At 34.0% G+C, this 26,991-nt stretch overlaps 1 protein-coding gene across 1 annotated transcript; it reads right to left on the bottom strand.

Moving 5' to 3' along the window:
• Window positions 1-171: 171 nt before the first annotated feature.
• Window positions 172-26,506, bottom strand: LOC115215636 (probable assembly chaperone of rpl4). The gene is made up of 11 exons (XM_029784889.2): window positions 26,349-26,506; window positions 18,106-18,197; window positions 16,516-16,662; window positions 15,151-15,297; window positions 13,542-13,657; window positions 12,349-12,472; window positions 9,999-10,076; window positions 7,697-7,768; window positions 5,569-5,733; window positions 2,652-2,727; window positions 172-1,579 (listed from the first exon to the last, which is right to left on the bottom strand). The coding sequence occupies exons 1-11, from the start codon at window positions 26,392-26,394 to the stop codon at window positions 1,443-1,445; spliced, it is 1,200 nt and encodes a 399-aa protein (XP_029640749.1). The 5' UTR covers window positions 26,395-26,506; the 3' UTR covers window positions 172-1,442.
• Window positions 26,507-26,991: the final 485 nt, after the last annotated feature.

Here is a 26,991-nt window from a genome sequence, read left to right on the forward strand (position 1 = left end):
TGTCAACCCATGCAAGCATGGAAAAACATGTGAAAACAAAGAGCTAATAGCACTGTCAATTCATATTTTTTTTAAATAAATTTTTGTTACCAAGAGTAGTGATGTGTCAACAGTATTAGAAATGGACCCTAAAGCTTATTGTATTGTTATAATTATGAACACAGGTGCAAACAAGTTGTACAGCATTTTATTCAAATAGTTCATACAGTACAGTTAGTTATTAAGTTTGCTGTGTCTCAAATAACAATATGGTGTGATGAAGAGAAATAATGAAATAGACAGTTTTTAGATATTCTTTGGTGGTTAGAATAGAAAAGCATCTTATTAATTCTAGGACTCATCAATCAGAATTTCTTTTTTTTTTTTGAAGAGGACTATTGAATATGACACTGGAATTAACCATAAACAAATGGTCAAAATTATGAAGATGGATTAATATTTAAATAAGCATTTAAGCCAAGAAATATAGTTCTAGAAAATTACTAACATATTGCAAATCTAAATTAGACACACTTAAAGGTTTATAATTTAACAAAAATATATATAACAAAAGGAATTTAGCTTTTCAAAAGCTTTCACAGCAATTTTGTAGTCTTCCAAGAAAACAAAAGAGCTATAACAACAAATGCAACATCTGGTAAAGACTTTCTTTTCATATAATATTGAAGATGGCAACAAAAGTAAATGAATAAAATCTTTAAACTTTTTTTTTAATGAGATTCTTTATGAAAGTATTTATAGTTGAAATGACTTGGCCCAGAGAAAGCGAGACCCAGCACCAAAACAGGCCAGATTGGCAGCCAACCAGGATGTTTCATTTAAAATTTATTCAGAGAAAATGGAAGACATTAGGAGCCTGGGTTTGCTGTCTTACAATCATCAAGAGGATTTCACCAAGCCAATTGAAGAAAAGGCGGCCTAAATACATTAACAGTTGTCTGCCTCATAAACAGAACTATAATGGCCACCTTTCTTTAAACTACTAAAAACTACAATATAAACCCACTGAATTCTAGACTTTAGAATAGTAGGTTCTATTAAATTTTTCTCTTCAATGGCAAATGTATGTGGATACATGTCTATAAGCATACACATAATTTTATCACAAAAAAAATTGTTTCAAAACAAGGAAAAAAGACAGTTTTTTTCTTGTTTATCTAACTCTTAACTAAATTCTGTTGACAAGGTAAAGTACAGTATTTTCTGTGAATAAGGAAATAATTCCTTTCCAAAGGAGCAGCAAATATCATACAAGAATAGAAGATACTGAAACTTGTGTTTTCCTCTACCTGCCAACATCAATCCATGAATAAATGAAGATTCAATAAATGTGTTAATTTATAAATAATTGATTTAATTTAGTTTAACAAGAAACTCAATGAACAACGATGTTTTTCCACCCCCAATGAAATTTATTTACAAAGTCAACAACTGTTCAAAATTCAATCATCCTGCTCCATTGGTTTTGCAGCTTCTGTATTCTCTGTTTTGTCAGATGTTTGTTCATTCTCACCATCAGTTTCAAAATCTACTTCACTTACATTTCCAGCTGCCTCGGGAGCAGCTTCTTCATCTTCACCTGTATATAAAGCAATACAAACAAATTAGTAAACATGTAATGAAGATTCCTGTGTTGCCTAATTATTTTTTGTCAGCTGTGCTACAGGTAGACTTAATTAAGAAAGTGTGAGATCAAAGGGAGAAGAGGAATGATCATTACCCTCCACAACTCTCACACACCAGAAGATTGTTAGGGAACTTTATGAAAAAGGTTCAGTCAATTTGAAAAACTGGGAGTTGGTATCCTGCCAGAACATGCATAAAGAGATAGAAAGAAGTCTTGCAGCGAATGCAGTAGTTGAAGCATACTTAATAAGAAAATATGTAATATGTTGATCAATGATCCATGATAGTATTTCATACAAATTGCAGGGTGATATTGAGGGCATGTTCTACTCAGTGGATATAGCAAAGATCAACTTGATCAGTGTAATATAGAATTAATGCCTTTGAACTTATCATTAAAGTAACCAAACACATAATTTGGACTCTGAGTAGAAACTGATTTTGTAAAACTCTGAGTAGAAACTGATTTTGTAAATATAACAAGGAAATGGTAATTCTTATGTTTAGATGTGTTACTAATGTTTTTGCATAAAATTGGACATGAGTTGCAGATGTGTTGGATGGATAACCAGTGGTCAGGAATTACGTTCCTTTTTTAATATTTTCAGTTGGTTTTTAGGCAAGATGCACCCTGATTTCAGCAAGGGGCTTTTAGTGCATTAAAGCTTATGGGAGGTCTAACTTCACATATGATTTTTTATTTTGGAAACACTGTTTTTGAAAAAGAAGTGTCTTATATGCCATGAAATACAGTAATCAAAATATGTGTTGGGTACACATTCAGTTATAATTACATGAATTATTTTGGGTGATTTGTAATTTACTTCAAGCACAAGTTAATTCTACCATCAGTTTCTCTTTGAAATACCTTATCCCTCAAATCAGTACAGGGTTAATCAACTCTTTAGCATTTAAACCAGCCACATCCAGCCTAAATATTCTAGTTGTTTTATGTTCAAACCAGCCACATCTGACTTATCACACCTACCTAACAATGTCATTCTAAGAGTGAAAATTTAGCTTACCCGGTCCAACTTTTTCAATCATTTCTTGAATGTGTTTTAGCATTTCAGGATCATCAAATTCAACTTTGTGGTATGTCTAGATTTGAAATAAAAATGAACAAAGATAAAACCAAAATCTATCACAATTTGAATTGGATGTTAAAAGAAAGCACTTGAGACCGCACTACTTCTATATTTGTCCAGAGTGACAAGACCAACAGAAGATAGGGTATGGGGTGGTGGTGGACAGTGATTGGAGGGACTGTGTAGAAGAGGACAGAGAAATAGAGATGGAAAAATCAACACATATATAAAGTTTGAAAATGAAATGAAACTTGTAGAAACAAACCCACGTAGGTCAAAAAATACATGCCTAGACAAAGGATTACCTAGTGTTCATTGACCTGGTGAAATCCTTTGACAGGGTACCATACTCTGTAGTTGATGGTTGCTAAGAAAACTAAGTATTAATGAATGGCTTGTGAGAGTTGAACAAGCTAAAATGAGAACTAGTTCAACAAAAAATTAGGCTTGCATGTAGTTTGTTTTACAACTTTCAAATATTTATTATAGTTCCTTAGGCCATAACAGCAGAGTTTAAGACTGGTTGTTATAGGAAGTTCTGCATGCTCATGACACAGTTCTCAAAGTCAAAGAATAAATAAATTCCAAAAGCAGAGAAGCAAAACCTAAAATTGAGGAGTTATAAAATAAACCCAGTAAAAAAATTTAGCAAGAAATTCAGTGAAATCACAAGCTAATAGAGAAGAAGGACTCTGTATATAATAGATGCACAAGAGTAAGGGTACCCATAAAATAAATTTTTTCAAATGATATAAAGGCTTCCTAAAAGTAGTTGATAGTTTTCATTATCTTGGTGACAACTAGTAATTGAGGAAGATACTCTGAAAGCACATTAAAGTAAGAATGTGGTGGAGTAAGTTCAAGAAACTATTACCCCTATTGACAACAGAGAGATTCTCTTTTTGAGTGAAGTGTATATAATGCAATGCTGTATAGCAACAAAACATGTGTATGGAATGTGGTGTCTGGATGAATGCCGGAAAGAAATGAGTTAAGCATGTTCCACTGGATAAGTAACAGGTAATCTTTGTGTGTATGAATGTCACAGCACAAATGAACTGAGAGAAATCTAGGCAGAAGAAAGACTGGTGTGGAGTCAGATAAAAGAAGTGCTGTATACAAGTAGTCTTCTTCAGTGTACAAGTGAGAAGACTGCACTTATATGGTTGTGTGATATGTATGAATGAGGACAGCTGCATAAAGAAGTGCTGATTGCTAAATATAGATGGAATCTGTAGAAGCAGGAGACCCAAGAAATCATAGGATGAAGTGGAAGAATGACCGATGGATGTCAAGTATCACAGAGATGATGCATCCATCTCAGCAAAAATTAGGTCCTAAAAGTATATTATGTCTATGCCTCTGCACCCAATCTATCTCTGATGTGTCTCTTCCCTACAAAACTGCCCAACACCCAGCTCTCCACTATTCCTTTGACTGCAGCATTATTCACTTAGCCTCTCTAATTATATGAGAGTGGAATGGCACTTGTTTCATCCCTGACCTTCTTGTGCTCCCACTCTCCAATTCTGGAACAACTTTCTTCATCTCTTGTATTCTCAATATCATCCTTAATCATTTTAATTTCCTCTGAGTGTCCCATTTCACCTTCACTTTTCTCCTGTACATGCTTTGACTCTGCCAATGACAGCCCCTTATACTCATATACCTCTATTAATGAATTGTAGGGAAGTTAAAAGGAAAAAGAAATCCATAAGCATTGGTTTAACCCTTTCGTTACTATATTTCTGACCAAATTACACCCCTTATGTGTTTCAATTAATTTCTAACGTAATCATAAATTTAGTCTGGTTTCATTAAACAACTATAACTTTTTTATTTATCGATATATTAATCTGATTTTTGGAAGATAATTTAATGAAATATTCTCAACCAATTCTATACTATAATTTTTGTCACAAAGTGACTCTAATTGCAGGTAGATACAGGTAAATTCCACAAAATATAAAATTATTAAAATTTTGTTCAAACATCGCTATAGAAAATGGGTTATTAGCTAATATTCAATTGGGTATACAACAAAATTTTACGATAGAATTTGTTATTCTGGGTAACTTTCTGATACCCATAATAATATTTATGGCAAAATAGTCTTAATTTCATTTAAGGTTATGGGAAACCACAAACTATCGTTTCTTTCGCTTTGTTTACATTTAGCGTAACGGTTCGTTTCTGCCGTAATAATTTCAAATAGGCTCATTCGAAAAAGTAAATAGAAATAGTTTAAGGCTTTACTCTCCTAGGAAAGACTGTGGCTTGGTCCAGTTTCTTCAGAAAAATCACCGAAAGAAACAGTTTTTAAATTTTCACTCCATTCAGGTGCCAATTCGTTTTCTTTATCGCTATCGGAGATCTCAGATTCACTGTTTTCACTTTCGGAAAATGAAACATCAGATTCATTATCAAATACCACATGCTTTTTTTTTTCAGCCATAGAGTTAGATTTATGAAGGTCTTCAGTAGAAAATCCTTTGAATTCTGACTCGCTGCTTGATATAATGAAATTCGTATCCATTTTTTGTCAGAATTACAAATTTTGAAAACACAATAGGAACAAATTTCGGAAAAAAATCTCCCAAAATTCACGGAATTAAAATTACACTTCGATTATTGTACAAAACTGTAGTTGAACTGTTTACGAAGTATAATACGTGTTTTCACGAATGTACTGAAGAGATTTGCTCTGATATTCTCATTTAAATATGAATAGGTAAATTCGGGCGGCTTTGGGCGGTTTGGTCTCATAAACCAAAATTTTTTTCGGGCGGTTTGGTAACGAAAGGGTTAACTGTGAAAGTCCAAAATGTTGTCAAGTATTCTGTAACAATTATACCTTAAGAGCACTCTGCAAATATTCTCTAGCATTAGTAAGACAATCCTCTGCTTCATCTCCTTTACGTTTTGAACTCTCCAATAAAGCAGCATATCCCATCAAGTACCAAACATGTGGATCTTCATCTGTCTCATCTAATAAAGTGAACAAAACTTCATTGGCAGTCTGAAAATAAAACATTAGAACTAGTTAGACAGTTTCGTAAATTTTATCCACTGACTTAAGATTTGTGTTCATTGCTTATTCATCTAACAAAATTTTGTAAATATTGACATGCTCAGAAAGAATGTTATATATAAACCTATCTAGTAGACATACAAATATTGCAAATTTAATTATTTCTTCGTTGACTGAAAAAAGATAGACAGCCTCAACCCATTTGACACCAAACTGCCTGAGAACACTCATAGTTCATGATATAAACATAAACTTCCTGGTTTACAGTGATCTAAATTAATCTAAATCAAAAACCTTCCCTCAAAATATCCTGTTAATTTATGTAGCAAATATAAACTTAATGACAAAATAGTTTTATTAATTTCTTCATTATTTTCAAAATTAATTGAAACAAAAGCACTGTATTTCAACAGAAATATGGGTAATGAAAGGTTTAATCAATTTTTGAACATGATTGAGCTCTCATCACTTTCTAATAAAATTTTGAAAATATGGTCATGCTCAGAAATAATGTTATATATAAATCTATCTAACAGACATACAACATAATTATTTCTTTGTAGACTGAAATGAGATGAATAGTCTTAACTCAGTTGATAACAACCTACCTGAGACTACCCTTAGTTCATGATATAAACTTCCTGGTTTACATTGATTTAAATTAAGAACTTTCCCTCAAAATTTCATGTTAATTTATGTACCAAACTTCAAGCTCAATAATGGCAAAATTATTTTATTAAATTCTTCAATATTTTCAAAATTAATTGAAACAAAAGCACTGTATTTCAACAAAAATTTGGTAATGAAAGGGTTAATTGATTTTCAAACCTGATTGGGCTCTTATCAGAGATGTCTACATCACTTAACTCATTCCAGAGAAGTAAGTAGATAATTTGTTTATATGCAATCAGAAGCTTCAGAAAACCTGGAGCTACTAATTTGCATACTGTAAGCATTTAACACTTTATTTCATGGAGATCCCACTCCACACAGTATCAAAGTATGACAGAAAATATGTAACCTTCACAATAGATGGGAAGGTGCATGGCTCAGTGGTTAGAGCATTGGGCTCACTATCATGAGGTAATGAGTTCAATTCTTGGACTGGGTTGTGTGTTGTGTTCTTGAGCAAGACACTTTATTTCACGTTGCTCCAGTTCACTCAGCTATTGAAATGTGTTGCGACATCACTGGTGCCAAGCTGTATTGGCCTTCGCCTTTCCCTTGGATAACATCGGTGGCATGGAGAGAGAAGGCTAGTGTGCATGGGCGATTGCTGGTCTTCCATAAACAACATTGCCTGGACTTGTGCCTGAGATAGTAACTTTCTAGGTGCAATCCCATGGTCATTCATGACCGAAGGGGGTCCTTACCCTTTTACATAGTATATATACAAACAGGGCAAATATAATTATTTCTCTGTAGATTGGGGAAAATGATGAACAGCCTTGATCAAATTTTGAACCTTATCAGAGTTTCATCAGGTGCCTACATCAATGGACCAATCCCAGAGAAACAAGTAGCTAATCTGATGCTATACTCTTTTACTTGTTTCAGTCATTTGACTGCGGCCATGCTGGAGCACCGCCTTTAATCGAGCCCAGTACTTATTCTATTGGTCTCTTTTGCCAAACCGCTAAGTAACAGGGACATAAACACACCAGCATCGGTTGTCAAGCAATGCTAGGGGGACAAACACAGACACACACACACACACATATATATATATACATATATACGACGGGCTTCTTTCAGTTTCCGTCTACCAAATCTACTCACAAGGCTTTGGTCGGCCCGAGGCTATAGTAGAAGACACTTGCCCAAGGTGCCACACAGTGGGACTGAACCCGGAACCATGTGGTTGGTAAACAAGCTACTTACCACACAGCCACTCCTGCGCCTATATAAGTGAAGTTTTGAAAAATAAAAAAAGTTATGCAACAGTAAATACCTCGTAAAGTTCAAGTTCAATAAGTATTTTTGAAGTAACAATTCTGGTGTCATAGCTCACTCCTGGCATATTCTGGAAATATAACCGAACATATAATATTACAAAAGGCCTAAATATCAAATAAACTAAATATAATGCAAACTGAATTGGAAGAGATATTATTACAACAAACAATATGAAGAGACAATAACCATAATATACACAAAGTGGTTTTAGGTGGTGGGATCCTTAAATCCTGAAGTATTACCCACTTTTCTTTGATTTCTCAGAGAGAGAGGGGGGAGGGAGGGGGAACATTCATCTAAAAAAAATGAAAGGCAAAGTTGATTTCAGCAGGATTTGAACTCAAAATGCAGAGAGCCAGAACAGATATAGTATAGCTCTAATAACTTCACTAATCAACTGCCTTATATGCAATCTGACATAATTAAACTTTTTCATATTACAGAATTATAATGGTAATTCATTGTTTTTCAGAAACTTCCTTGCTAGGAAGCAAATTTCTCTGCAGGAATCATAAGTAATCAAAGTACTAAAGTTTGCTAATTATCTAATCTGCATTTACTATAACAATGGCTTACATAGAGATAGATTAAACTCTCGCTTTTCTATGTCACTCATCATGTCAGTGCTTTCTCATTCATGCGAATTTTGGTAAAAGTAATGTGATTTTTACACTTGACATCAACAAAACCCTTAACTTAACAAGAGTCTCCTAGATAATTTGCTCATCAAAGAGATGTGTCCATCCCTCATCTCATAAATTGCAAGATTCTTTTAAGACCACACCTTTGCTGTGTGTGCTGACAAGCTCTCTCTGGCCCACACCTGACCAACTTTGATATACTCCAAGGTTTGGCTGTTTCCACAACCTTTCTTAAAACTCAGGCGCTGTCATTTACAACACATAAACACAGCTGCTTATAATACCACTCTTCATTCTTCCTTAACATTATCCACAGAAACATAACTCAAAATACTTATATGCCATATAATTATACATTCCCATTACACTTGCCTCTCTTCTAGTCATCCTTGTTGTGTCCAATTTCCACCCCAGATCCTGTATTAATCAATATTTCCAGAACATTGGTGCCTTGGAATTCCTTCTCTGCTCATGTCATTCCCACATGTGATAATTTACATAGGTTCTAGAAAAACACTAATGGCATCAACCTGACCACTTTGGGAATGGTGTGTAAAGGACATAGGCAATGACCTTTCCTTTAGACCCAACATACATAAAAAAAATGATGGGATGGTGGTGGTGGAGCATAACAGGGTAAAGAGGATAAAGATCCAGAAAGTTCCCCGCTGAGGCACAAGTCTGTGCAAGACCAACAGTCACCCATGCATACCAGTCTCCCCTCTCCACACCATCAATGTTGTCCAAGGGAAAAACGAAGGCCAATACAGCTTGGACCAGTGATATCACAACTTATTTCTATGGCTGAGTGAACTGCAGCAATGTGAAATAAAGTAGCTTGCTCAAGAACACAACACACAACCTGATCTGGGAATTGAATTCACAACCTCACGGTTGTAAGCCCCACACTCTAACCAATGAGCCATGTGTCTTTGGTGCATAACAACTTACACATATTAAGGAAACACTTTTGTACCTAAACTTCTTTAGTCATGGACAATCAATAATTGAAACTCTCAAAGCCACCACAAATGTTAGGATTTCCTGTTGATCTCTCACTGCAACATCATATTACCAAAGCCACATCCCATTTAGAACTGGAAAATACTTTAGTCCTTTTCAGTTTCTGAACTGTGACTTACATTTCAGTACTATTCATATATACATGCTGTACTATTTGTGCTACACACACAAATATCCTAGATTGCATCCCACAGATGCACTGTGATAGAGCTTGTAACATCATAGGTTAATGTTGCCTCTTCTATTATAACTGCCTCCAAACCCTAAGCTGTATACGTTCTCCACTTAAATTCACTTGACTCATCTGCCTCTCATCTCACCACCTTGGCTCTGTCTTGAGTCTCACACAAAGCATTTCCCAGAACAAGCAAAGCCTCAGATATTCATACTTGCTTTAGTCTCCAGAATATTTCGTGTGATGTAAAGGACATACTAAATGGGTAATTTAGTTGTTGTATTACTAAGTTCAACATCTAATACAGAAAGCTCTTTCATTCTTCTACAGATGTGTCATTTATATAATATTTTTATGAAGATACATGTCTTGCTTTAGCTGCATACTTACTATTTTATAATTGGGTAAAATAACGATTTGAATTAGATAAAATGGTGTGATTCAAGTATGAAACTAACCTCAGGTATGTCATCATCATTTTCTTGAAGCTGAGGTAACCATAAAGATACACTTTTTTCGATCATTTCTTTGGCTTCCTGAAACATAAAAAATAATATAATTTAATGATATGCTGGACCATCATCATCATCATCATCATCGTTTAACGACCGTTTTCCATGCTGGTATGGGTTGGCTGGTTTGACTGGGGACTGGCAAGCCTGGAGGCTGTACCAGACCCAAATCTAATCTGGCAAAGTTTCTACAGCTGGATGCCCTTCCTAATGCCAACCACTCCGAGAGTGTAGTGGGTGCTTTTTATGTGCCACAGGCACTAGCCACCTCTGGATGGTGCATTTTACATGCCACAGACACAGGAGCCAGTTGGGGCGGAGGCTGACATCGCCCACGTTCGGATGGTGCTTTTTACATGCCACCAACACAGAGAGCCAGATAAATGCGAACAACCTAATTAGTGTAGTTTTTGCATCTATGCAAAAGGACACAAGGACTGTTTTTATTCTTTTAACATTGGACATTAAATAAGGATAGTGATGATATATAATGTGTATGTGTCTGTTTGTGAGTACCTTGTCTTGACATCATGATTGTAAATGAGTGTCACTGTCACATGAGTGATGTTTGTTTCCAATCTTCTCTGAGGAATATGTCCGATCATGGGGAAATATCACCTTGCATGGAAGGTGACAGAAAGGGCATCCAGCAATAGAAAATGTACCTCAACAAATTTCTCTGACCAATGCAAGCATGGAAAAGTGGGCATTAAATGATGATACACACACACATATATCAGTGGCAACTCCAGCACTTGGGTTGTTTGGGCTTAGCCTGAGTGTAAGTTTAGCAAAGCGAACATGTATTTGCAAGCTTATTTAATTGCTGCCAACATTGACTTCAAGTATGTAATTTCAGCCAATAACTCGGGTGCCTTTTATGGCGCCTAGTTGCAGTCCATTTATTGTTGTTCAGCTTCTGGTGATTGTCTTAGAAGTGCCCTGTGTTAAAAAATATCATTTGTAGCAGTCGTTCTCTCAATGTTGTTCACACATCACCTGACTCGGAAGTTAGAGCCCAAGTTGTTATTCATAATTATAAAAATTAAAAGTAATTCAAATTCAATTTTTTCTTGAAACAATCAATTTCTATAGGGATTAGGATTTAAATTCCAATCTATGAAAAGTTTCTGTTCTACAATATTCTTAAAGGGACGAAAAATTATCCAGCAACTTGGGCTAATATGAATGAGCCGGGTAAGTATAGAAGACTAACTGGCATCTCTTGTCAAGAGTACAGGCAACAGTCAGATCATTGATGTTTGTTGTGCACTCTGTTGTCGTTATTTGATTGCTGTTATTCTGTGTGTAAAGATCAGTCGTGTTTTGCAGAGTTGTTTTATTTTTACCCTTAACTTAGAAATGGAAGCCATTTGGGGCAAGAAATATTGCGGAAAAACGTGAAATTCTTTGAGCAGGCACGTGCCTTATATATATATATATATATATATATATATATATATATATATATTTATATTTATAGAGAGAGAGAGAGCTATTTTGAGGTGTATAAGAAAAAAAGACATGTTTCAATGAAGAGTAAACATTTATCATGTGATAAATAATTTTCTATATCACTCCACATTGAATTAAAACTTATTAAAACATTCTAACTAAAGCAAGATTAACTGATATCAAAACTGAAATGAGAAATCTCACTGGGTTAAATTTAAAAGTGAAGGCATGAAAATGACTGCATTCAAAATAAACAATTGAAAATTAATATTATTTCATTCCAAAATGGAGATGTTTCTCTCTCTCAATCTTTCAATATATTTTTATTTTCATACATTACTTGGGATCAAACTTGACACAAACACAATATATTCATCATCACTATTATTTTTATATCCATTTTTCCATGCTTGCATGGAATTTTGTTGAGGTGTATTTTCTATGTCCAGACTCTCTTCCTGTCATCAACACCCACTTGTTTCCAAGTAAGATAATATTTTTCCATAACCAGATGTGTTTTCTTGGAATATTATGAATGAAGGACACAGATTGCATAACAGTGATATGCATTTACAATTACCATACAATCTCACTACCCCCATCTCCATATATATATATATATATATATGTACACACACATACGATGGGCTTCTTTCAGTTTCCATCTACCTAATCTACTCAGAAGGCTTTGGCCAGACCAGGGCTGTAGCAGAAGACACTCTCCCAAGGTGCTAAGCAGTGGGATTGAACCTAAAACCATGGGAATGGGAAACAAACATTTTACCACACAGCCACTTCTGCACCTTTAAAACAGACATATAATAGAAATGCAGATATTTACTTCAATCTTTTCAATATTCATTAGAAATTGGGCTTTTAATTGGTAGGCTTCAGGATTTTGAGGGTCAGCAGCAACAGCTTTCTCTACATTTTCTTGACATTTGTCAGCTGCACCTTCTTCCAGACTAAAGTAAGACATTATAACAAAAAAAAAAGGAAAAGTACAATGTTAATAATATTAGAAAAAACAACTTGTTGATATTAAACTTAACCATTTAGCATTCAGATTACTGTGCTAGATGTAATGCTTATTTATTCATATTGTTTTGAATTAATCATGCATTATCAGGTAGCTTTGAGATTTCAATGTGATTGTTGATTTGTAGAATGACACTGTGGGATAGATGTGAAAGGCTGGATCTGGTTGTTTTCCACATAAAACAAGATAGAATGTTTGGACCAGATATGGCCAGTTTGGGATCTTTTCTTTTTGGCTGCACCTGTGGAAATTTTAAAGTTTAGTGAAAATTTTAAAATTTGGTTATTGATGTAATTTTCCACACTGAATCTCAAGAGATAATTTACTTTTTCCAGAAAAATTTTCTTTTAAATTACAGAGGTTTAAAGTTTGATCATGTTTACCCAGTCATAAAACAGGATTTGGAAGCTGTCATTTTGTGCAAGACAGTACATGTTGTCAACTGTAAACAAATGAAATATTGGCAGAATTCTGCTTTATGCATGATATGTAACCTATTGTAATTTTTTTAATTTTTGGAATTTTCAGAAAATTTTTGGAAATTTATATTCTACACATGGGAATTCATACGATTATGCAACCCTGCCACACAAAATGTTGGCGTGTGATTTAGGGCCTATTTAGCTATTATTTCTTAGCAAATCTCACAACTACCTGTACTTTAAGTATTTAATAAGCAAAAAAATAACCACAAGGGTAAGCAGCCCTGTAACAGCTTGGCTTGTTACTATGGAAACAGGTATCTATATGTCTGTGGCTTTCGGATGGCTAAAATTCCCCAAAATTTGCAAACTTTAAAAGCTATTAACTCTTTATTGATTTATAGTGAAAACAAATTTCCAGTCAATGATTACCATACAACACTACTTCAACACATCAAATACAAAATCAATTGGAACAAAACTTGAGGAAACTGAAAAATGGTAGCCAGACAGAAAAGACCCCTAATTTGAATGCTAAAAGGATAGAGATATTTGAAAAGTAATCACACTTACCATAAGTCTGTCATGTAAATCTCTGCAATGGCACAATAAGCTGATGAGATGTCTCGTTCTGATGCATAATGTTCTACTTCAGCAGGTGTTGTAGAACCCTCAGCTGCTTTAGAAAGCTGTGGACAAGACACAGTACATGTTTGAAAAATATGTAAGACTAGCAGTATAACCCAGCCTTGCCCGGGATTAAGTTACGATTATTAAGCTAATCAAGTTCTTTATTTCAAACCAAACTAAGTAATATCGACATCAAATTTGGGCAAAAGCCGTTGAAATTGGTTATATTATATATATATAATATAATATAGATATGGGTAACAGACATGAACACACATACACACACGTACACCTATTGCATGTTTTGTGCATGCATACATGTTCATAAACAGAAACGAATGGGAAAAATGTTGTTAAATCGTTTTTTTTTGCGTGGAATCAACTACTCTGGCATCCTAATATGCTACAAAACCCTTTTTGTGGTCCGTGAAACCGAGTGGGGTGTGGTGGAAGACTCAGAAATTGTACCCATTTATATTGTGTAATTCACTGACAAATTGTTACTCACCTATCTGTTTCTTTGTTGTTAAATACATGGATTCTCAACAAAACACTTTTTTACTTGGCGTAAAATAAAAACAAAACTCTTTCGCACCATAAGTAATGTGTGTGAGAGAGAGAGTGGGGAGAAAGATGAACGATTTAAAATAAATATATTGTAATTGTTGTGTGAGAAAGTATATATACTATGATTATAAAATATAGTATCTTTCAAAAACATCCTGAATTTGAACACTATATCTCGTGTTTAAGAAAAAACAAAACATTTTACATTTTATTTTTTATGAACGTCGTCACTTACTCTCTCTCTCCCTCTCTCATTTTGTCTTTCCCTTTTCTGTTGTTTAGATGCCGTGAAACTTTCTTCCACTTTTCTTTATTTTGTTTTTTTTTGTTAGACGTCAAAAAGCTATGGCTGAAAATAGATTTTTATGAACGTCATCACTTACTCTCTCTCTCCCTCTCACTTTGTCTTTCCCGTGAAACTCTCTGCCCCTCTTCCACTTTTCTTTATCTTGTTTTTTTTTTGTTAGACGCGGTCAAAAAGCTATTGCTGATATTTTTTATGGCTAAAAATAGAATTTTACCGTAATCCGCGGGTGCCTCGGGAAAAAAATAAGTTGACAAAACCCAAATAGGGTGTTGACAAATGTCCTCCTAAAATTTGAGCGACATTCATGCAAATTTGTGGATGTGCATAAAATACAATCATGTACACACACACACACGCACATCTTGCCGTATATATATATACAGATAAGCAAAAGAGAAAGATCATCATCATTTAAAGATTATCTCCATGCTAGCATAAGTTTGATGGTTTGATAGGGGCTGGCAAATCCAAGAACTGCACCAGAATATTTAAAATTGATACCATAACAGAATATTGGGCATACATACATACACACACACACACACAAACACCCCAAGTAGTTATATTAAAAGTATTTTGTAAATAATACCTGGATAACCTAACTTTTTCCTTATTTTCAAAATGTTTATGCTATGAGGATCTTTTTGGTAATAAACAAAAGAAACTAAAAATTTGTACCTCATCATTTAATTCTTTTTCTTTAAGCATAACTTCAATTCCTTTGAGGAAATACCGGACAGAAGACTCTCCTTGCTCTGTCTGTCCAAGATACATGTACTTTGCATGACCAAGATCGGGTTGAAACTCAACAGCTTTAAGGAAAAACTGTAAAAAAAGAAAAAGGAAAAAATATAATTAATAACATTAAAAATCTTGTGCTGAATAAAGTACTTTTTTAATTTTTTTTTTTTTAACATTGTAAAAGTTGAAATATAAATTTAGTTATTAAATCTCACTTATTGCAACCACATCCATAGACAAAACCAATAAATTTATAATGATTCCATAAACTTAAATTGAAAAATAATAAAGACAACTGAAATGTAAATGAGACTGTCTTTAGCTGATTCAACTGAATGACCAGTGAAAGAAGTTTTAGAAGCCTTTACATGAGGTAAGGGTACTTCTAACATTTCAACAAAATAATCAAATAACTTGGGTATTTACACTGATTTGTTTTTACCACTGTCAATAGCTACAAAGGTAAGCTAGGGGTCTAGAAAGTTCAATGTTGATAGAACTCCTCCTCATCAACATCATTTAATGCCCTTTTTCCATGCTGACATAGGTTGGACAGTTTGACCAGAGGTGTTAAGGCCAGGTGCCACACCAAGCTCCATTATCTGTCCTGGCATAGTTTCTATAGCTGGATGTCCTTCCTAACACCAACCACTCTACAGAGTGCACTGGGTGCTTTTAATGTGGCACCAGCATTAGTATGAATTCTGTTGTGGTGGAGGAGTCTTCTTGAGTACAGCAATAAAAAATAGTGGGAAATGAAAGTGTAAAATTCAGTGTTAGGAAGGGTAGGTATTCATGTGTAAAAGCTATGCTAAAGGAGACAACAGAGCATGATGCAGTCATTGGACACACTGGAGCCTGTCAAACCAACCAAACCATGCTAGCATGGAACATGGATGTTATATAATAATGATGATGGTGAAGATGAGAAGATGATGGCAACAACAGGTGGATGTTTAACCCTTTCGTTACCAACCCGGTTGAAACCGGCTCTGAGTACAAATGTCTTATTTTCATAAGTTCTAAATTAAAATCTTCCAAACTTTAGTCACAATTTATGTTCCTAACATTAGCTGAATGATAACTAAGTTATTTTACTAAATTCTTTGTTATATTTTAAAGTAATTTAAAGAAACACAGAGCATCTCAAAATAAATACAGTAACAAAAGGGTTAATATAAAACCTAGGAAAAGGTTGAAAGCAAAAGCACTGATGAAATGACTGGGTATTACAAATGCAGGGTAATGCTGCTATGAACATTATTCTTTACTTTGACATGTTAAGTTCAATTTATTACTTACCTGTTTGCCTGCGTCATGTTGCTTCAATTCCATTAAGACATGACCTGCTGTTTCAAGTGCCTTTAGATTATCTGGCTCCCTTTCTATAGCTCGTAAACAGAATTTGTGAGCAAGCTCAAACTGGAACTGGTCAATGCATTTTTCAGCCTACAATTTATCAAAACAATGATCACAGAATTAATTTAGGAAGGATGTTTTATGTCCAGTTTGAATCAGGTTTGACATTAATCCACTTATTGTTCTGTATAAATACTTTATATAATAAGGGCTTTATTTTTTTTAATGTTTTTGATACTGTGTTATTTTGTTGTTGTACTTTACTTTCCAGAAGGTGTTTTTTTTTAATTAAACAATTTCCAAAACAAGTGTATGTAAAATTTCTTGTTTAAAGTGATTTGAATTAAAATCTTCAAGTAAACTTTCAAGATAATTTATATTCCACACACCATGTTATTATGGATGAAGTTATTGTATTAAATTTTACATTATTTTAAAAAATTAATTGAAAGAAAAGTAGTGCATTTCAACAGAAATATGGTAACAAAAAGGGTTAAGATGAATTGATATAATCAATTGAATATACTTCTCTATCTTGCTATTATAACAAACAAAAAAAAACACCAAATGAATCAAAGGCGAGGTCAAACCTGGTGGGGTTCATACTGAGAATTCAGAAGCAATCTTTTTTTATCAACTCAGAAATATGAAATGAATTTAACCCTTCCATTACCATATTTCTGTTGAAATACACTTTGTTTCAATTGATTTGGAAAATAATGAAGCATTTAGGAAAATAACCTTATCATTTATTAAGCTGGTGTTTGGAATGTAGAGTAACAGGAAATTTTGATGGAAAGTTTTAACTTAGATCACTTTAGAACAGGAGGTTTGTACCATAGAGCCATGTGTGGTCTTAAGACAGGATAGGAGCAAAAAGGTTAACGTTTTTGTGATTTGATTCAGATACACAATACATCAACCTAGACAGTTCAAACATCTAGCCCAGCTTTTTATAATTTTACATAGCTCTCAAGATAATCATTATAATAACATAACAGAAGCAATATTTTCAGATTAGGATAAATTTTTCACCTATCTGATTTGGTTTTTGAAAATTATATAGTTTTTAAATTTTATTACATCATGCCATATGCTTTACAAATATTAACCCTTTAGCATTTCCACTTAGAAGGCTTTGGTTGATCCAGGGCTATAGTAGAAGATACCTGCCCATGCCATGTAATGCAATGGGACTGAACCCAATTACTAAAATGATAATTTCATTTATTAGTGAAATTATGTAGTGACTGGGAGAAAAATCTACATACTAACATTTCTGACGTAAATGAGGTAATATTTATCCCCACTTAAACAAGGAAGTTCTGTTAGCATAGTTTGTTCTAATAGAACATCCACATTTAAGTGGGAATTAATATTACCTCTTGATATTAATGCTGCCGCTAATATATATTTAATAAAAAGATAATACACAGGGCATTTTTATAAGGAATGAAATTTTCTGAATTCCAGTAATCTAAATGCTAAAGGTCAAAACATCCAATTTCCAAGTTTGATATAACAATAGAATACCTGAGACAGAAGTTGTTCCACATCACATTTACTTTTTTCTTTTGATCCAACTGCAACATTTCCAGCTTGTCCAAATGGCAAAGTATTCCCCACTAGAAAAAAAATTTTTAAATAGTGAATTAAAACAAGAATCATTAAAAACAAAGTAGTTCATTTTCTAAAAAAATGTTGCAAGTAATTCTGACTTTTATAGACAAAGTTAATTTCTTTCATAGGGGGAGGTATATAGTTGAATGAATTGACCAGGTAATGAAAGCACACTGACAGGACTTGATATAAATGGATGCTATTATGTATTGTATGGCAGCAGCTGCTGCTGCTACTACTACTGCCACCACCACCTTCTCCACTACCAACGCGATTCATGCAATTTCACTGCCCTCTACTATCTTGTTATGCCTAGTCTCTATAAGATAGTGTATAACAATGTATCATACGAGCATAGCACAGCATTTTTAACTAAAATAAATAATAAATGAAATTAAAACAATAATCAGACATATGCAATAAAAGTATCAGAGAAAAAAAATGCCCCCTTGCCCTCCCCGGACAATAAAAGTGAATGACAAAGTATTGTATGCTGCAAATAAAAATGACACCTGAAAATGAATAAGACAGAAGGATGGAGTAATTTTCCCTGAACAAAGTCCTTTATTATTGCAGTGTTTCAATGAATGACGTATAGACTAATTTTATGACAAATTCCCCAATACAGTTGGAAAATAACACTACCATCACCTCTTCAATTTTGCTGAAACTTAGCATAGAATTCTTTTATATACTCATCAGGCTTTCAGGATGCAATCTAATTACAATTTAAAAGGACATCAATCACTAGAGAGATAAAAGACAAAGTTGAACTTGGCAGCATCTGAATTCAAAACATATCATCATGTCATAATGCATTTTGATATTAACTGAATTGTTAAAAGAATTCAGTTGTTAATAATAACAGTTTCAAATTTTGACACAAAGGCCAAGGCAAAGTTGATCACAGCAGAATTTTAACTCAGCTGCAGTATGAAAACCAAAAGAAGAATATCAATAGTCATCAAAGCTCTTGAACTCATAAAGAAAGGAATGGGAAAATTCATCAATGATGTCCTAGACAATATAAGAAAGTCAAGAAAATTTCCCTACTGGAAATAACCCATAAGAAGAGTACTGACTAGCAAGTGACATCTTTTACATAGCACCTCAGGCCTATAATTTTGACCCAGCTCTGTAAGATATAAAACAGGAAGGACAAAAGGAACGGTAATTATTATTTCTAACAAAGGCACAAGATTTAGGATTTGAACTCAGAACATTAAGAGCCTGAACAATTACTGCAGAACATACTTTTTCTAACTTTTAATTGTCACATCCATCCACTCCCTGCTTCATTATGTGTTAAAGCTGCCCTTTATTTTTCCCTCAATATATCCATGTTCTTTTTAATCACACACACATACATACATATTTTACCTCATACAGAAGTTTGTAGTTCACTTACAATATACTCAACAATTCTTGTCCTCACTGACTATACTGAAAATCTTTCCTTTCCCCTGCCGATATGTAAAAAGCCTCAACCGATCTCCTATCTATAACTCTGTATCCTCTTTTCATAGATCATATGCTTAGTGTACCAGATACTACTTCCTTTCCTATGTCAGCATCCTGCCAATGACAGTGAATAAATAAATCACAGTAAACACCCATTATATTGGTAGTGTTAATGGAATCAGAATTATGATAAAAAGTAGATCTGGAGACTAGCTCTATGACAATTGACAGTGGTTGGCAACTTCAGTGGAATATCATTTAATGAGTTGATGGTGTCCATAACATACATAGAGGCTACAAATATTGTTCAAGAAATGAGAAGAGCATAAGGCTTCTGTAGTTCTATGATGCAACTGACTTGATAATTTGCAACTTACCCTTTAAGAAAACTGGCAAACAAGAAATGGGACAGAGGGGCTATTGTAAATACTAAAACCTTTCTGGGCAAAGAATATCCTATGCAACATAAATTAATGGCGAATGACTTCAGAGTCAGAGTTAGGCAGACACAGAAATTGTACAATATGGAGAAGGAAGACATGGAAACTAAAAGACCCTACTATTGGGTATAGATTTAGAGAAATTCTAAATGATGCATATAACTGAAGGGAAAAAAATTAGATGCCTGTAACATAGAAGACAATTGGGAATTTCTACAAAACAACCTTACTAGGGCTACAAACCAGACATGTGGCTGGGATTTTGTCCCGGCCAAGCTGAAATGGATATGATGATGGAATGATATGTTTGATAGGGCAGTAAAGGCTAAGAGACAGGTTAGAAAACCTGGAAGTAATATAGTAGTAGGGAGAATTACTAAATGGTTAGAAGAGGAGCAAGATGACAGGTATATTTGGCTAAGGGTGAAGCAGAAAGGAAGAGATTTGCACATGTCTTGCAATGTGAGGATCAGAGGCATAAAGTGTTCAGGATTTCAAGACAGTGTGTAAGAGAAAATCAAGATGTCATTGGTGAGAGAGGCATTTGAAATGATAAAAGGTATATGGCTGAATGTGGAGAATGCATGGAATAAAGAGGGCTTACTTCATACTGACCCAACAGAGGGACCAACAAAAGTTGACAGTAGTGTGGTAGACAAAGCAATTAAGAACATGATGATGATGATTCTGACATTCTCATCATCATTTAATGTCCAGAGGTTGGATGGTTTGACAGAAGTTGTCTAGCTGGGGAGCTGTCCAAACTCTAAATTGTCTGTTGTAGTATGGGTTCTATAGCTGGATGCCTTCCTAATATCAAAAACTTTACAGAGTGTACTGGCTGCATTTTACATGGTATTAACAAGGACAAGCTGTATATGTATGGATGATAGCAATTTTACTTGGCATGCAATCCACTACACTTATGATAAATGTTTATAATACATGCACAAGGCCTGAAATTTGAGAAAAGGGGACAGTTGATTACACCAATCCTGCACTTGACTGGTACCTTATTTTATCTACCCCAAAAGGAAAAGAGGCAAAGCTGATTTTGATAAGATTTGAATTCAGAACTAGAACAAATACTGTAAAGTATTTGGTTTAAAACTCTAATGATTGAATCAAATAATTTCTAACACGGGAGCTGAAAAATGTTAGCAGCAGTATAAAAGATGGGATGTCACAGTGGGAGTTTACATTAAACTGTATTAGAAGACAACAACAATAAAACTATAAAATTACAAATACAGAAAAGCCATCTAGAGCCAATCAAAGGTTCCCACAGATCCAGGATTACCCTGACCACCAAGGGAAAATGCTTTCCCTCAGTTGTCATTCATCAGAAGGTCCATTTACTCAACTATGTTCAACACAGTTAATTAGCTTTGAGCAAATTTATGAGGGGATAACACCCCATTCTCTAATGAAACTTGGAATAGTTGAGGACTTGGACAAAAATGAAAGTATCCTTTCACTCACTTTCATCACACAACTTCTTTTACAAGTGGAAAGCAAAGGAAAACTGTGTATCCTTCTTGGTCAAAAGACAGCAGTTGATTTTTACAATGGATCCACCCTAAAAAAGATTACAGTTGTTACACAAAACAATTAAACCACTCTTTGCATATCTCCAACAGATCCAACTGACAATGCTTCTGTACTTATAGAATGCTGTTCCTGAAGTATCACTGCCAGGAAGTTGTCCTTAGACCTTGGGCAGAAAACTTTTTGGAAGAGACTATTTCTTGTCAACACCCAGAATTTCCTTGAAGATATCAGTCTTCTGTTCTTTATAAAATGTGGACATGTAAGTTCCATCTACTCCTTGCCCAACAAAGTAAAGGGCTGTGAGAACCGGATGACATTTTAGTTACTACATACATGTCTTGATTTTCACTTCACCCAGGACTGCAGGTCAATCAATAAGACAAGATGCAAGATGATGATAATAATATTAATAATGGTTTCAAATTTTGGCACAGAACCTGCAATTCCGAGGGAGGAGTGAAGTCAATTACATCAACCCCAGTGCTCAACAGGTATTTATTTTATCAACCCCAAAAGGATGAAAGGCAAAGTCAACCTCAGATAATAATAATAATAATAATAATAACAACAGGATATCCCATAGCTAAAGGACCAAAATTTAAAAAATTTTACCCAAACAATTGGGTATTCTGTAGTTTTGATTCTGAAATAGAAAATTCAAAATGGGTAATAAAATGTCTGAATCTTGCACACATGCAAGGATCTACATGCACACATATGCAAAAAACATCTTTCTAAAAGTGTTCCGACCATGACCAAGCTGTCTTTTAAAACGAAAAACTCTCTTATCTCTCAGGCTACTATTAAAAAAAAAAAAAAAACAAACTTGGATAACAGTCCAGGTTATATGCTGCCTAGAAAATAGGATAATTATGGGTGAAGTGCTTTTCATCATAGGTCTGTTGGATCAGAACTGGCTTGGAGCTAAACAACAATAAATGGTGATAGATTCTTATACGTGTATGCTGTGCAACATGCTAAAAACGGTGGCTACATTCTTTGTCAATATATATGTTTTGTAGTTAAAATCTATAGAAATCTTTTAGCTTTTACTTGTTTCAGTCATTGGACTGCTTCCATGTTGGAGTAACCCCAGTCTTATTTTTAAGTCTGGTACTTATCCTATCTGAACTACTGAGTTATGGGGATATAAACAAACCAGCACTGGCTGTCAAGTGTGTGTGTGTGTGTGGAGGGGGTGCAAACATAAACAAGATGGGTTTTCCACACAGTTTCTGTTTACCAAATTTACTCACGAAGCATTGGTTAATCTGGGGCTATAGCAGAAGGTACTTGCCCAAAGTACTGGGCAGTGGAACTGAACCCAAAACCATGTGGTTGCAAGGTGAGCTTCTTTCTTAACCTCACAGCCATGCTTGTACCTACTGAAATGTAATGTAAATATTATTTTAAACAAGAGTTAAAAAAATAAGAGAGAGGATGGTCATGGGTGGAGTGCTTCTGATTGAGGATTGGCAAGATCAGAGCTGATTGCAATGAAACAACTAGCAACAGACTCATCATCGCAGCCAATGATGAATCCTCTATGTGGTCACTAGATCTAGAAAAAGCAGTAGCTAAACTTTTTTCTGAAATGGCTTTTGTTGTGTCTGGGGTAAGTCATACAACCTGGATCTTTTCAATCTGACCCTACTACCTTAATATCTAACACACACAGCGGTTCAATTTTCACTCATATATTATTATTTTTTCTATTTGTGTCTTCCAAAAGTTTTCGTTGCTTTTGCAACATTGTCAATGGATCTCCGTTGTTGGAGCTGCGTTTCTTTTGTCTGAGATTCTGTGGCGTACGTGTGTGCGCTTGTGTATGCACATATGTATATGTGTATGTATTCTGCATATTCATGTGTGTGCGTACTTGTGTATGTATGTGCGTGTACTTCTGCTTCCCTGAGTGTGTGTGATTATGTACGTGCGTCTCCATATGTGTCTGTGTGTATGCGCGTGTGTATATATGGGCATTAAAAGCTGGCCTAGGGCTTATCAAAAAAACAAATGCAATACAGTGATTTATTAAAATCCAAAGATCTATTACCTAAGAGGATCTTGTTGCTACTTGTTATTGTTATTTAACCCCAAGTCACCGCTTATCCAGCAGACCTGTGTATGATCAAAGGCATTCCACTCATGACCATCCTATCTTTTGGTATTTTTTCCGTTAAGGGTATTAGTTTCAAACATACCTGTTGTATCTTAAAATAATGTTTGTTTTTTCAATATCTCCATGGATTAACTTAACGGAATTTATATAGTGACAAGGAATGTAGCAAGAAGCAGCACAACATCATACATGCTTATAGAATTAATTACACGTGCCTGTCGCTGGTTGTTGTCTAGCCTTTAGCCTCAGGTTAGCTTTGATTCAACAGACCTGTAATCTTTTTATTTTCATGCAGTATATCCCAGACAACATTGTCCAAGAGTTTTTTTTTGTTTTTTTTTTAAATAGTAGAGTGTGAGATTCGAGCTTCGAAAATGGTCACGAGATAGTCATGAATGGAAAGTAAAAAAAAAAAAAAAAAAAAAAAAGACGACTGCTGAGCACGGTTGGGATATTTTTAAAAAGACAGGATCATGATTGGAATCCTTTTAAAAGACGGAATGTTCACGGCTGGAACGTCTTGAGAAAGACGCATATTTTGGAGCATCTGCAAACATATTTGTGTATGTGGTCATAAATGTACACAAGAATAAAATCAGAGCTTTTATTTCCAATTTTTAAAAATGTTCTATTTTGCAACCTAGACTGTAATGAATAACAACAATAATAATGGATGAAGATGTTAGCAGCAGTAGTTATTTTGACTGACCCAGAAGGAAGACAAGTCGAGCTAGATGGAATTTCACATCATTTTGTCAATCATTCTACCTATTACTGCTAATAACAACAAGAAATCATAATTAACAATTATAAATTAAATAAATGATGGCATGACGAGGCAGTTATATCAAAGCAATCATAACCAAAACAATGAATCCTAATGATAAGTAATGTTTCGAATAACAACAAGTCTGTTAGAATCCGAAATACGTAGTTGCACAAGAGTCAGACGAATGAAATGAACCGAAACGAATTGCGATTGTGCAATATATACGAAAATGATTTTAAGTTCTGAGTCAAGGTTAAAAATAAATCTCAAAAAGTGAATTAGAATTAAAAACGAGTTTAAATATTGATATAAGAAGCCCAAGCGTTTAACTGAGTGAAGAACATTCAAATTTCACCAAGCACCTGTTTTTCGTTTATCCAGTTTACATTTAATTTACAAAAAAAAAAAAGATTTTTACAGCTTTAAAATTCTAGCTCAATAATTTCAAGTATTAACGATTAAGCACTGTTAAATATGTAACAAAATATGTCTTTATAGAATGTTAAACGCTGCTTCATTTGTGTTGCAACCTATTTCCAATTTACCATACCGTATTGCTAACATAAATAAATGGTGCCAACAGCGAAAGTGACTTATACATTGAACTATTTACCAACAAATCCAAAGCACATGTGATTAAAAAAAACTGAAAAAAGAATATTGTCATTTTGTTAATAAACTAGACAGAAACCAACCCCAAAATTGGTTAAAGGAATCATTTGAAAATTATATAAAGTTAGATGTTCGAATTTTATATATGATAATTTTTCGATATATATGTCTGACAGAATAATGATTCTAAATCACCTGAGAATAAAAAGTCTTAAAAAATTAGGAAATTAAAGAGACAATTTTATGCTTATTAACTGAAAATTGGAAGAAAACATTTCACTATTTTCCAAACGAAATCTATGTAAATTTGAGTGGTATATTTTGTACTATCATTTTGAATGTTATAGATAACGTACCTAAATCAAGAACGGCAGTATTCTGTCAATGGAAATATTTATCATCAACGTGATCGCCAATTTTTTTACATCAACGTTTGCAATGGAATCATCAAAACACAAAATCTATAGAAATAGACACGTGCAATAAAATAACATTGTCTGAGTCTACCCAGCAACAACAGTGGAGACCGAATGAAGCAAAGTCCGAGCTTTCAAATGTTTATTGAAAGAACAGTTCATAAGTTTAAGAAACATGAAGATCACCAAATACACACCTCACATAAACGGCATCATGTAGAATATATGCATATGAAGTTCATAATAGAAATGTAATCAGTGTTTTTAGCAGAAACATAACCTACACCTGTTTAGTTAAAAACTCGTAATGCAAACGAACTTTTTTTTTTTTTTGTGTGTGTATAGGAAAAATTGGACAGACATTTATCTACATAAAACTCCTATAAACAAGCGAGTCTCTATTTAGTCGTTCGACAGGTCAAACGTTCAAATTATACCCTTGTACCCTTAAAGGGGAAAGATACATTGGAGAATGTGTAATATGGATACACGCTGATAAAAAGACGAGATGGTCACCACCTATAATGCATTTGATCATAGGTCAGCGCAATAAGGAGAGACATGGATTAAACAACGTTTACAGACACTATATATGTATGGTTATATATATAAACATATACATATATACACTTTCAGAACAGCAGTCTAGGGACAATTGTTGAAAATACACGTGTAGACATATTTTAACATATACAATTTCATAAAGCATTTCAAACATAATACAACGAAGGTATAGCAAAATTAATAAACTTGATGTATATAATGCAAAAAATCAATTATAGTACCAGGTGCCGATTCACGGCTATTTGATCGGGCCTTTTTTTTCCCCATCGTTAAGTTCCAAATGTCGATAAATTTCACTGCGGGCACATGGTGAGAAAACAGATGACGTCATAAAAAAAGGATCGATTGAATATTATCAAATAAATGAATACATTAAAAAAAATGTTTTCAATAATTTAAAATTAAATTCTAAAAATAAAATTGTAATAATTTATTAATTATAATAATATGTCAAATTAGAATTTTGATAACCATCATATGAAATTAGCTACGAAACGATTATTCTCCATAACACGTATTTAAATACATACGAATGCATCAATGTGTATGTCTACATACGTATTATATTCGAAATAAAATTATATTATTTTATTAGTAGGTTATTAAAGGCTGAAAAAGATATATTACTTTATTCCTCATATGTTTTAATAATTTGGAGATTATTTATATACAGAAAGAAAAAAAAAACAGACGAAGCATTTATGTTTGTTTTGAAGAAATACCACGCATATGATTGATGTTAATTTCAACCAATAACTGAGCACATCTTGAATGGGAGAGAGGTGGAGGAGGAGCCCACTTGTATAGGAATGCAAAAGGCAGTCCTACATAAGTACGCCTCACTGGATTTGTTCTCATAATTTT

This window comes from Octopus sinensis, linkage group LG1 (genome assembly GCF_006345805.1).
Source record: "Octopus sinensis linkage group LG1, ASM634580v1, whole genome shotgun sequence".
Lineage (NCBI taxonomy): Eukaryota > Metazoa > Mollusca > Cephalopoda > Octopoda > Octopodidae > Octopus > Octopus sinensis.